This window comes from Mytilus edulis, chromosome 8 (genome assembly GCF_963676685.1).
Source record: "Mytilus edulis chromosome 8, xbMytEdul2.2, whole genome shotgun sequence".
NCBI classification, from domain to species: domain Eukaryota; kingdom Metazoa; phylum Mollusca; class Bivalvia; order Mytilida; family Mytilidae; genus Mytilus; species Mytilus edulis.
The window spans coordinates 38,031,486-38,045,401 of record NC_092351.1 but is presented as its reverse complement, the minus strand read 5'-3'; the positions used below and the strand labels follow the sequence as shown (position 1 = coordinate 38,045,401).

The window sequence follows — 13,916 nt, the reverse complement described above, 5'->3', positions numbered from 1 at the left end:
TGATGGCTGACGTTGTTTTGCTAATCAGCTCATAGACTTATTTTAGTCATGTGACCGTGACGTCATCAACTTTTTTTCGTGGTTTACACCGATTTAAAATTGAATTCAGAATTAAATAATAAGAAATATCTGTCTATTCGAAATAACATAATATTGTTATGCACACTTTAAAATAACCGCTACTTTTTTTCGTGGTTTACACCGATTTAAAATTGAATTCAGAATTAAATAATAAGAAATATCTGTCTATTCGAAATAACATAATATTGTTATGCACACTTTAAAATAACCGCTACGCGGATTATTCAGTATATAACATGTTTAACCTCGCCACATTATGTATGTATGTGCTTGCCCCAAGTCAGGAGCTTGTAATTCAGTGGTTGTCGTTTGTTTATGTCTTACATATTTGTTTTACGTTCATGTTTTTATATAAATAAGGTCGTTAGTTTTCTCGTTTGAATTGTTTTACATTGTTTTTTCGGGGCCTTTTGTTGCTGCCTATGCGGTTTGGGCTTTTCTCATTGTTGAAGGCCGTACGATGACCTATAATTTTTAATTTCTGTGTCGTTCTGGTCTCTTGTTGAGGGTTGTCTAATTGGCAATCATACCACATCTTCTTTTTTATATTTTAAACAGCTATTTTATTTAACATTGAAAACAAACGACTCTGGTGTACAAAATCTAAAATACATTATACATAATTCGTGAAAAGTATGCTTAACATGTTCAACCCCGCCACATTATGTATTCATGTGCCTGTCCCAAATCAGGAGCCTGTAATGTAGAGATTGTCGTTTGTTTATGTGTTATCTTTTTGTTTTTCGTCGCTTTTTGTACACTAATAAGGCAAAAGAAATAGTTTTCTAGGCTGAATTGTTTTAAATTGTCATTTGGGGGCTCTTTATAGCTGACTAAGTGGTATAGGCTTTTATCATTGTTGAAGGTCGTACGGTGACATATAGTTGTCAATTTCTGTGTCATGATGGTCTCTTGTGGAGAGTTGTCTCATTGGCAATCATACCACATCTTCTTTTTTTATATGAGGATGTATTTCACCTTTTTATGATTTATTATTTTCTTATTTATCAATCGATAGTATGGCCAAGAAGACAGTTTCAATGGTATTTGTACACTTATTGGTATGGTTAGCATTTTATTTTTATTCGCCAGCTCAAACGAATATAAAATGTGTTGATAAATAACACAACACATAATAAGGATAAGTGTGCCTAAAACAAGACAAAATGTTATAAATGTGTCATAAAATGTGCAAATTAATATGCTTTTTCATTTATATTTATTTAAATTTTCCTATTTTGTGTTTATCATTATTACATTGTTTTTAAACATATGTAATTATAATTTTGAGGACTCTTAGGAAGATTAGTTTTGACTTCTGGGATTATCCCCTTGAATAAAGATAATTTATTTATTTATTTAACAGCCTTTAATATTAATTACATTCACAGTTATTCAAATAAGAGTGTACTATGGATTCAGACAACATGGACAAGCACACTACCAGTTAAATCATAGCATAGATATATAGACAGTAACATAATCAAAACCTATTTACAAAAGAGGAAACATTGATATAAAGTTATATATATATTAATATACTCACATTGACATCAATTAACTCAAAAAGGGTGGGTGCACATTTGATGACGGCTTACTGCAGATACGTTAACTTAAGTTAAACTCTGAAAAACTTTATTTTCTAAAACGAACTCCTTAGGTTACTTGATCATATTTTTCACGAATTTCATAAGCGTATATACCCTTAAGGTAACATTGCTGGTGTGTGCCATCCAATCATATTTATCAAAGACTCACATCGTGTACTTAATGTTAACACAGTAAAATATCACGTTACCGTTACTACGACATGTGACCAATACCTCAATAAATATATTTACACAACAGGCTTCACTTTCATTTCTGTCCTTTTTAATGGTGTTGTATTTTTCCAAGTTTTCCAGTGAATTGTAGTTGGACCCTGTGTATCGTCTGTTTGATACAGACCATTCAAATGAGAAAAGGTACAAGATCTAAACCACCAAGCACCATACCGTGTTATAGCACAGTTTCCGCCATCAACATCATTGTCGCTATCTTTCGTTGTAAACTTTTGTCTGTTCAAGCCAGCTGCATAGTCCCTCATGGACTGTCCTTGAAAATATGGTTTCAAAATTATCATCAATCTCCCTTATATTGAAATACTTTTTCATTAAGGATGTATTCTTCTGACTTTTAAGTCTCGTTCAGTCTCGTTGAAATCTCATTCTTGAATTATTTCCAGAACGTGTGATGAGAGTGGAAAATATCAATGAATTTCAAAATTATTATAATCAAACTTAACTCTGTGAAATAATTGTGTGTTTACAATGAACGGTTTTTGAGTAATCAAGTTTTCAAATTTTAAGACCAATTAAGTCTGTTTTTTCAGCCAAAATTTTGACAATATGGTCAAAAGTGTCATTGAAGAGCGATAACTTATAAAAGCAGTAGAATGATTATACATACGACGATTACACACTTTGACAATCTGGTCGGGTTTGCACGCTTGACGACAATCTGTTCGGGTTTGCACGCTTGACTTTTTCAATTCTATAAATATTTTCAAAAAATAGGTAAATTAGGTATATTTGTGTTGACGCCATTATGACAGAAATAACCGGGTAGTAAAGTTCATCCTGCTGTGTTGAAGACACATTAGTTGCAATGAACTGTTTTTTGCTCTATGGTCGAGTTGTTGTCTCATTGAAACATTCCCCGTTTCCATTGTCAATATTATTTACTACGACTGGATTATACACGTCCAAATACATTGACCACTTAACGCAGGTGCCTTAATTTGTACATACCTGCATCTCCTGTGTAACCCTGAATTGTTAGTTGATATTTAGAAGAGGCGTTTCCAACGTTGAATGTACTGTAAACAGCATATCTGTTTTCACCAATAAAATCTTCAAGGTCAAATCGTATCTGATAGCGCCTTTGAGAAGTTATAGCATGAATATTCCTGTTTCCTGGAAGGAATTGATTCTGATTGATTGATCGATTAAACTTTATTAAATGCTTGGTTAATATATATTTGATATTTATTTTTTTGGTATATTATCAATGATTTTCCTATCCCAGGCCTAGATTACCTTAGCCGTATTTGGCATAACTTTTTGGAATTTTGGATCCTCAATGCTCTTCAACTTTGTACTTGTTTGGCTTTATAAATATTTTGATATGAGCGTCACTGATGAGTCTTAAGTAAACGAAACGCGCGTCTGGCGTACTAAATTATAATCCTGGTACCTTTGATAACTATTTACACCACTGGGTCGATGACACTGTTGGTGGACGTTTCGTCCCCGAGGGTATCACCAGCCCAGTGTTGACATGAATATCAATAATGTGGTAATTTTTATAAATTTCCTTTTTACAAAATTTAGAATTTTTCAAAAAACTAAGGATTTTCTTATCCCAGGCCTAGATTACCCTAATCCTGGTACCTTTGATAACTATCAATATATTCCTTATGAACTTACAACTTTATAATTTTCAGTTATGTACCATAAATTGTATTGGTAGAAGATGATTTAATTAAAAGGTAAATCAAACGCCAGAACACATGTGAAATACTTAATTGAAAGGGTTGATTAATGTTCAGTTGATTTATATGAGAACCAATTCTACGGATGACTTGGATATTGAAATATACTCATCTCTGAATATCTCCCAAATGACGGTTAATCTTTAACTAAAACCGTTGTTCGTTTGGCTATGAGATGTAAATATAAATATGCACTAATAATATAACGTCCAATTAGAGTATTATATTTATTCCGAATCTAAATCCAGTTCCTGTACTCGGTTTTTTTGTTCATAAGTGTCATTTTATTTTCTTAAATGTCTTTGTTATAAATAAAGCTTTTACATTTGTCGTTTCAAGTATCTCAAAATTTGTATAAAGAGGCAATTTATAGGCTAATAAACGGTATGATTTTGATTTTTATTTTGATGGCTGTTCGATGGCTTATAACTGCTAACATTCATTTTGTTTAAACTCTAACACTAATTTGCAATCAATTTCAAACTACATATTTTTCTTTTATATATAAAACGAACGAATGTACAAGTGCGACTCCCTGCATTGAGCTAATATTGACAATGTATCATAAAATTTACTTCCTTTTTTAAAGCTAAATTCCTTTATATTTAGATATCTCGATGGCATGTTGCCTATTTGATTTCTCAATATTAGAATATAACTATTGAGATTAATAAAAAATATCTCTATTGTGACCATTACAAGTATGAACATAATTACCTAACCAAAATTCATTTTCAAGATCACCAAAACCCTCTTCGTAATCTGTCCAGCCCCGATAAAAATCAGTCGATCCATCGTTTCTTCTTTGAAATACCTTATTTAAATAAACAATACTTAAAATTGAAACAGAAACATATTATTCGTTACATTACGACATGACGTTATTTAAGTCAATATAAGTGAAGTTGAAAATTTGGAACATTCTTACTTTTATTTAAATGTACATAAGTTGATTGATTGTTGGTTGCTTTACGTCGCATTAGCACAAAAAGGCTATATCGTGGCGAAAAATGTACATATAACTGCCAGGTGAACTGTGCTATCGAACAGCCGCTAGAAAAGTTGTCCTGCCACAGTAAGAATAGATTTCGACATGTCATATAAACATTCTGTTTAACTATGCTACATCGTTAGTAAAAGTATCGTTGTTTGATCAATAAATTTGGGTTCTCTTCCCGATTAGACAATTTACTAAGTGTGAATTCACATAGCATGCATAGCACGAGATGCTTTCGCTGTCGATGCGACCGGTCTCAATCCTTTCGAATATATGCGATTCCCTCAGTCATTGTTCTATTCATTTTTTAAGAATTGAATGATTCTTTTTGTAAATCCATTTCTGTGTTAATCGCAGAACTCATTCTAAAATTTTACGCACGGTCAACGCTTTTACAACCTTATGAAATACTAAAAGAAGCATTCAATAATTTCTTTGTTTTGAAAACATGAAAACGTTGAAACGCGAAAACCCGATAACAATTCATACAATTCATTTTGAAATAATATCATTAAATGTAGTTTCAGAAGAATTCGTTATTTTGATTTGATAACAACGCTTGTTCTTCATATTAAAATATCCCAATGAAGTTTAACAGTCACATTTGTGCTATCACAAACACTAAAATCAAAATCGATTTTTCATTATCATAGCAAAAAAAATATCATTATAAGTATTGAATGCTTTGATTGTCTAACATCAATCTTGCGTCATTCTACATTTGAGAATTGAATGATTCTTTTAGTAATTTCATAGGATTGTAAAAGCGTTGACCGTAGGCATTCAATTCTTAAATCTTAAATGGAGAATGACGCGAGATTGCTGTTAGACAATAAAAATAACGTATAATAATGAAAAGTACATCTAATGTGATTATGTATCATTAATCTATAAGCTCTAGGGGTTGTTCATGTTATACGCCAAACTTCAAACATGATCTATTGCAGTAGTACCATTGCAGATTATATAATGAAACGGATTACAAAAAGAAGTCGCATAAAAATCCTGACAAAAGAGTTTAATTGTTCCCTGGCAATTGCTAGATGCAATAAATTAGTCGAGATTTTTACTTTTAATTTCTGCGGACGTCCATCGTTAGTTTTACAGTCGCAAAATTTAGTTTACATGGCGACGCGTAGTGGAGACACATAAAAAAAATGGGTATTTGCGACATTTAAACTGCCGATGGCGGGAGCAAAGCTTCATATACAATACAGTTATATTTATTCTAACGCGAAACAAGTATATACATTTGTAATTAAATTGCAACCATTGTTTCAGTGTAAAATGTTTGTTAAAGAAAATTCCGCGAAATGATGTTATTTTCTTTGATCCCTAAACTAGATGGCGTTATAGATATGTTTCTAGCGTATCATGTAAACACCGGGCGTTTTTCTGTTTCTCGACCGCTTCAGAATGTAATAAAAATTGATAAAAAGAAGAATTCTAGATGCAACAAGAGAATTGTTTGCTAATTATTGTACAAATTAGATGTCAATACATTCCGCAATTCAAAATGTCGGCTTCCTTAGTTACAGACAAGGAGATAGATAAGTTTATGCTTACTGTTATCCAATCAGAATCATTGATACAAAAAAATGCGCTCAAATAGTTTATACAACAATATGATTCGGTTTAACTTGGCTGTCCAAAACAACTTAAGGATATTATTTACTCCATTTTATAATCGGGGCGAACGTATTTTTCATAAAGGCTATTCTTTTTGATTTGGGTGTGCACAATAGCGATTATGACGGGTGTTGCATTCCGAAAGAAATTTTTGTTACTATATAAACTCACTGTCCAACCACCACCGGAGGTACTCTGATCACAATAAACTTTTATGGCATGAAAATGGTTTGGTCGTATTACATAAGTACCACTTGGATGATCTAAGTGTAGTTCACTGCAGTCAGTATATGGCTGCATTTGATCTAAATGAGCATATAAGAAAAGCAACATGTACAACTGTGTTGATTATAAGGTTAATTAAACTCTATGACGAAGACAACTTGGCGTTGAAAAAAACAATAGTTTAGTAAAAGAAGCTTTTGTTGTCACACTGACATACCCCATGTCCCAACATTGTCACTAGGTAAAACAAAAAATTCACAAGATTCATTATTTCAAAGAATCAAAACTTAAAAAAAGAAGAAAAAGAAAAAAAAACTAAAATTTTTAACTACAAAGTTTATAAAATGCAGTTGCCCAGTTTCAGATGAGGAACGATTACAATCTGTTGCAGAAATATATTTAGGCCAAATTTCTAGGTTCAAAAAAACATCATTGCTAGACAAAATAGTAAAGCATAATTTCTTGTCGATATCATATCTACATAGTATTTTCTTGTTATCTACAACGCTTCGAATTCATGTAATTCTGTTGTGTGGTTTTAGAGGAATTGCAGCGACAAACTGTTGTAATTGTGTATTTACACATGTAGGCAAAATATAAAAAATTGTAAAAATAGCGCATAACTCCCGATATCTCTTCTACATAGTATGTCCTTAAAATCTACAAAGTTAAAAGAAATTGTGCTGTGCTATTTTAGAGGACTTGCGATTACAATAACATGATTGACGGACAGACGAACGGACGAACGGACTTGAGGAAGGAGGGGGAAACAACATTATACACTGATGTATAGAATCCAAATATTAAAAAGTTTTAATTGATCTCTATTAGGTCTACGCATAGAAATAGAAATTGAAAAGTTGATGCAGAATATTTCAATCATATGTTCATTTTAATATCGTTGTTATATTAGATAATTCCAGATTGAAATCTACAAACATCGAATGAATGAATGAATGAATGGTTGGCAATAATTTAGAAATTTAGTTAATTGATCGGATCAGCATCTTCGAAAATCCGTACCATTGTGAATCGCGTAGTCAGATAACATTTTTATATATATCTACCAATTAATCTAGCACATTTTTATGACTGTGTCTTTGATTTGTCCTGATAATTTTTTTATCAACATAATGGTCATATACGGCATGGGTATCAAATGTTTGGGCATGCTAAGACTTTGTAATAATTTTGAAACCAATGAGTGAGACAGGTGTCACCAGTGGAGCAAAATATGTGTACGTTTTCGGAGCACCTACACTATCCCCAAAACAAGAAAGTGTCCCTAGTACACGGATGCCCCATCCGCACTATCATTTTCTATATTCAGTGGACCATGAAAATGGGCTTAAAACACTAATTTGGCATTAAAGTTAGACAGATTATATCATAGGAATCATGAGTACTAAGTTTCAAGTTGATTGGACTGCGACTTCATCAAACACTACCTCGACAAAAAACTTTATCCCCGGCTTAGTATATATCTAGGATTTTGATTGGTTAACGCACGTCGTTACAAAACCCATAGCCCCTGGGTGTTACTAACCCATATCCCCGGACGTTGCTAACCATTATCCCGGGGAACTTCACGCAAGTTTTCCTTAGTTCCATGATTGCTCCTTGTGAAATATTGAATTCTGAAGAGTATCCATGATGTTTGTAATTAAATATTTAATTCATTAACGATTTTGTCCTATTATGGCGATCATTTACACTCATTTCATTAAATGCATCACTTGACTGCCACATTTTCAAGGAATGGGACTACTGACCTAGCTATGCAAATTACCCACGTTGACGTCACACCATCTATGGCGTAACTCTGACAACATTGAGCGCCAAATTTGACTCAATCCAGTTTCTCTGTCTCCGTATTAAAAACGTCTTATATTTGACTACCTGTAGGGTTCTACCAAAGGTAGTACCCTACACCCCGTACAAAATGTGTAAAATTTCCAAATTTCAATAAAAAAAATTTAGATAATGAAAAAAACGTTGTTTTCACGTTACACTTTGTACCCGATTTTTCATAAAACTCGCCCGATTCGGACTAAGACCGGGGATAAATTCGTTATCTACGTTCATATCCGTAGATATGGATATTTTAACACCCTTCAGTACCCTGTACACCCTTCGGCTACGCCTCATGGTGTACTGGGGTACTTCAGGGTGTTAAAATATCCATATCTACGGATATGAACATAGATAACTTATATTAACCAGATGGTTGAACGAACGGACACACAGACCAGAAAAAATAATGCCCATAAATGGGGCATAACAATGGGGCATAGCAATTGTCGTGTTTCATTTATAGCAATAATATTTTCACTTGCTTTCGACTTATATGTTGAAATATCCCTTTTTGAATTCGTTAAACATCTGATGAAATGCCTATAATTTTTTTTATAAATAAAGATTTGATTCATACTTACTGTCTTTCACACAAGATGTTTCGCCGTCCCTCGTAGTTTGGCAGATGTCGTCGACTTGACAATTTTCTATTTTTGAACAAGGGTCATATCTGGAAAGCTGTTTGATATTATTTGATTTAATTTAACTTCGAATGTAAAATAATAAATAAAGCTTCACGATACTAGAACTATTTTAACAATATAATATTACAGGAAGAATAATGTCTGAAGAGAAAAAACATTGTCCTACAATCAACATTTACTTAAAACCTTGCATTCAGTAACTATTGATAAAAACATAGTTTAAATCTTTAGTGATATTATGGTCTTTCCATCTAGTAAAACGATACATGGTCTATAATGAATTTGGTTATACATAGCAACAATACAAAAACTATATAACCTGTATTTTATTTGTCTTTGTAGTCTAAAAATTGAAACTGGTAGTTACGAAAGATTACATTTAGATAAAAGAATGTGATTCAATTGTGATAATATAAAAGGCGAACAACATTTATTGTTAATATTTCCCTTAAATGAAGATATAAGATATAAGATATAAGTTATCAAATGGTGGATAAATAATATTTGTATTCAAAAATGAAAAGTTTGTAGTGCTATTGCAAAATAAAATTGAGAATGGAAATGGGGAATGTGTTAAAGAGACAACAACCCGACCAAATAAAAAAAAAAAAAAAAAAAAAAAAAAAAACAAGAGCAGAAGGTCACCAACAGGTCTTCAATGTAGCGAGATATTCCCGCACCCGGAGGCGTCCTTCAGCTGGCCCCTAAATAAACCTGCCATAGTATTTGCGAGTTCATAATTTATTTTTATGATGTTTGGAGCGCAACTACAGCAATCTTTTTCATTTCTCATAAAAGCGGGATGTTTGGTTAGCCACACAACATGGTTCCACTATTTGTTCTTAAAAACATTCTGATCAGGAATAAGGCAGCTGTTATTAAAGATTTCGTTTCTATGTATGTTGGCATTTGTGTTTGTTGCACTTCAGTGTTCCTGATGTTCCTTTGTTTTCCTTTTATAGTTGATGTAGGCTTTTTTCCGGTTTGAGTTTTTAACACGGAATTATTTTCAGCCTTTTGAACACCGGTATACTAGTGTTGCCTTTATTTAACTTACATTTCTGTATTGCTGTATGTTAACATGCACATAACCATCTCCGTCAACTAAGTCGGTTTCGCTGTTTTTCTCGTTTATTTCGCAGTGGCGATCCTTTTCTTTGTAATTAAAAGAAAGACATCTTTTTCGACGAATGCATTTATCAAAACATCCATTTGCACCAACGTTTTCAAACATATTAAATGCATATCCATGCAATCTAACATTTATATGATCAGGGTCTACTCTTAAGCTTCTAAGAGAACATTGCTGACAATATGTTCCTATCAAATGAATCAGTAATATAAGTCCACCAAAATAATATGAAAAATAAACATTAAATAAACGTATTGACATGTTTATAGCTGTCGTATGCTTTCTGTTTTGCTTTTCTTTTTTTTTTTACAAATTGAAGACTATTCGGAAATACACACCCAGCCTAGTCTTAGCAACAGTTCTAATCCATTAGATGTTAACACTTTGGGAAAAATGTACAATGAATTATGAATGTGTTTTCATACAAAATCATGTTTTTTTTATAACAACGAAATTACAGAAGTGTGATTAACAAATGCAATACTTATCAATAACCAGTTTCTTTTACTTAGTATTTAATAATTTATCTCTAAATCGTCAGTTTACTTTGATTTCAAATGCTTAATGCACTGTTACAAATACTAAGGAGTGGCGTTATTGCTTTAATACTCTCTTGGTGGTTGAAAAGTTTCACGGTTTCATACAGATAAATAACAAACGGTGTTTGAGAATAAATTCTAAATCTTATTTCTTTTAAAAGAATATAAGATATATAAAACAATTTCTAAATTTAACTCCATACTCGATAAAACACAGTACATTTTCTGGATACAATGTCATACATTATCTGTCTGTTTGTCTTTTTGTTTTAATGCCATGTCAGTTTGTTTTCGATTTATGTTTTTGAATGACCCCTTTGGTATCAATCGCCTCTCTTTACTCATTCATTTTCAAAAAAGGAAAATTATAGAATATATTGACAGACATCGATATGTCTGGTAGATTTGGTCCTACAGTGATTTTTGTATATCAGTGGCGATGTTATTCGTATAGAATAAATGACAGACATAATATTAATGTCGAACGAAAGCATTTATCCTTGTCAAATGTAATAAATATAAAACGTATATCAGGGTTTTGGTGATATCAATGTTCATTGTTTAATCGCTTAAAGAACTTTTAAAGTCATTGTTCGATTCAGTATTAGACAATTTCGGGATATGGGTAAAGCAAATGCAAACCTGGACATTGTATCTGATAGTACCTATCTGTTCGGTCATGTATTCTTAACGCATTTTAGAAAATAAAAAAAACCTCCTTCTACCATTTGGTTTTAATAAAGAAAAATTTGAAAATAAATTGCACTTTAATACTGGGAACCTGAACTTCGGTCCAATCTATTTTTAGAATGACATTTTCTTCGGGAGCCAATGTGTTCAATTACACATCTGCGCTTCCACAAAGAATAGCCTTTAAAACTATGGTGATAAGTATATTTAATGAGTGGTGTCAATCAGATGTGGTTTACTTTAAAGATCGATCTTTAACTAAACATTCTAAATTATTTTTTTTACAAAATGGGAAACGTATATTCAAAATGTTCATGCGAATCTTTCTTTGTGAAGATCCATATAACCAAACGAATACACTGCAGACGATATTATCAAAGTGATCTTACCATGGCAAAACCGAACATATATGGTTTAAGTGTGTACAAATAAAAAATCAATAGTTTGACCTTGATGATCAAGATCAAGGTTGTATGTCATCTTTTGTATTCAGCAATACATCGTCTTGATGTGCTGCAGCCCGCGATACCAGGAACAAAAAAAAACTTTCAAAGGATTGAAAATGTTATAATTCTGACACAAACATGCTCCAAATAATAAATTTGTCGTTCATAATATTTAAGGTCATGGTGATTTGCGACACTTTGTCTAGTGGTATTCTATCTCCATAAAAACTATCATTCGTTAATTTAAATGAGAGAAAAACATGCCCGAACAAGATTGTGTGTACAATCAGAATAACCAAAAGATGTAGAAAGAAATACCAAGACAAATCGATTCAAAAGAATCAAGAACTAATCTTAGACCACTTGAAATTACTGAAAAATTGGTATACTTTTCGGGATAAAAATTATCTCAAAGTATAAAGCAGGTGAAAAATTATTTCTGGTAATGTGCTTCCGGTAGAACTTTTAAAAAACCAAATATATAGTTATAAAAAAAGCTGGTCTACAGAAACGTTTCAAACAGTGTTCTGTTCAATTGTTCCTTTTTAAAATTGTTACACGATGATGACTGCTGTACCCATATTTTTACTATTTTATTTATTATTTCTGTTTAGTTCACGCATCATTGTAAATATATCGGAATTTGATGAGACTGTCATCAAAGTGAGAGGTTTAGCGCTTTAAAACCAGGTTTAATCCACCATTTTCTACATCGGAAAATGCCTGTACCAAGTCAGGAATATGACAGTTCTATTTCATTCGCTTTTGATGTGTTTTGTCATTTGATTTTGCCATGTGATCATGGACTTTCCGATTGGATTTCCTCTGAGTTCAGTATTTTTGTGATTTTACTTTTTTTTTAAACATACTGACCACGCGACTAGTCACCAATTTAAATAACAGTTATGCCAAATTACTTGAATTTTAAAAAGTCTTCTAATCAAATGGTTTTCAAAAAGTTTTGAATATGTCTGTTAAATTCAACTCAATCAACAACAAAATTGTTGTTCACAGTAGTCTTGATATCAAATCTGGTCGACATAAACGTTTCAAACAATTGAAACAGGTTACAACGTTACAAGTCACATATAGGAATAAAACTGGTGCCAGATTACAGACAGCTGTTAAAATTAATCGCATATTTGAATTTAAAAAGGTCTTTTTATCAAATAATTTTGAATTATCTGCAAAATTCAACACATTCAATGCTTTACATTACTGTTAACCATATTTTTGATATACTACAAAAGTATGCATGCTTATGACAGTTGGTTTTCTTTTGATCTGTTGGTTAATATAGTAGAGGATTTGATTTTGTCAAGTTTTATGGACTTCTCCCTGTTAAAAATTTTCTTTCAGTTCATCTTTTCTTTTATACTTTTTTGTAGTTTTACTTCGAAAGATTTCCTTGAAAATAAATAAGAGGTATCTTACAGATAATAAATAGCTTTGGCTCGAAATTTCTCTATTTATATTGAATGTACATAAATGCAATAATCGTGTAAGAAACCCAAATCTAACACATAGTTATGTCAGACTGTAATTGTAAGTTAATATGAATGCCTTTTTAAAACTGAATATGGTTGGAAACTGAACTGCCTTTAATGACTTAAAAGAATATTCAATCCAATTAATATATGTTGTAGCATTAATTTTGTTCAATCCCTCTAAAGCAGATGTAAGAATCCACATTTCCACATTACAATCTATTTATTTGTAACTCTAACAGTCAAGTAGACAAAATCAAATTTCTAAAAGACATCATATGTATATGCAGAGTTACAAAAAAAGCTTCTTTTGTACTATAAAGCATTTTTTTACACATATAAATACGCAATGAGCATTATTTGAAATAGTAAACAGTCAGTATATAATAATGATATTAATGTTGTGTTTAACATGGACTATGGAAAATAGAAGCAATGGTTTGAGACAATAGTGCACTCCCCTTCGGGTCGTGCACTATTGTCTCTCACCCTGGCTACTATTTTCCCATAGTCAATGAAACACAACATTATTAGATAAATACTGTGTTTTTGTGCAATACTTTGCAACTGACGATTTCTTGCTACATGTATTGCCCAATACTGTACTTTTGTACAATACTGTAATATTGTACAATACTTGGATATTGTACAATACTGACA

The 13,916-nt window shown here is 31.9% G+C and overlaps 1 protein-coding gene and 1 long non-coding RNA gene across 2 annotated transcripts; both read right to left on the bottom strand.

Moving 5' to 3' along the window:
- Positions 1–1,514: 1,514 nt before the first annotated feature.
- On the bottom strand, positions 1,515–6,290 carry LOC139484071 (fibrinogen C domain-containing protein 1-A-like). The gene is made up of 4 exons (XM_071267794.1): positions 6,286–6,290; positions 4,331–4,446; positions 2,871–3,035; positions 1,515–2,175 (listed from the first exon to the last, which is right to left on the bottom strand). Exons 1-4 carry the CDS (start codon positions 6,288–6,290, stop codon positions 1,919–1,921), a joined length of 543 nt encoding a protein of 180 aa, XP_071123895.1. The 3' UTR covers positions 1,515–1,918.
- Positions 6,291–6,414: 124 nt separating this feature from the next.
- On the bottom strand, positions 6,415–10,226 carry LOC139486999 (uncharacterized). The gene is made up of 3 exons (XR_011655709.1): positions 10,020–10,226; positions 8,900–8,996; positions 6,415–6,544 (listed from the first exon to the last, which is right to left on the bottom strand). It is a non-coding gene; the product is annotated as an uncharacterized lncRNA (long non-coding RNA).
- Positions 10,227–13,916: the final 3,690 nt, after the last annotated feature.

What these genes read in the sequence shown, in the direction of transcription:
- LOC139484071 (XM_071267794.1), bottom strand. An exon ending in TGAAAATGAATTTTGGTTAG is followed by an intron (nt 3,036 to 4,330) that starts GTAATTATGTTC and finishes AATTCCTTCCAG; the next exon opens with GAAACAGGAATATTCATGCT. An exon ending in GGGTTACACAGGAGATGCAG is followed by an intron (nt 2,176 to 2,870) that starts GTATGTACAAAT and finishes CATATTTTCAAG; the next exon opens with GACAGTCCATGAGGGACTAT.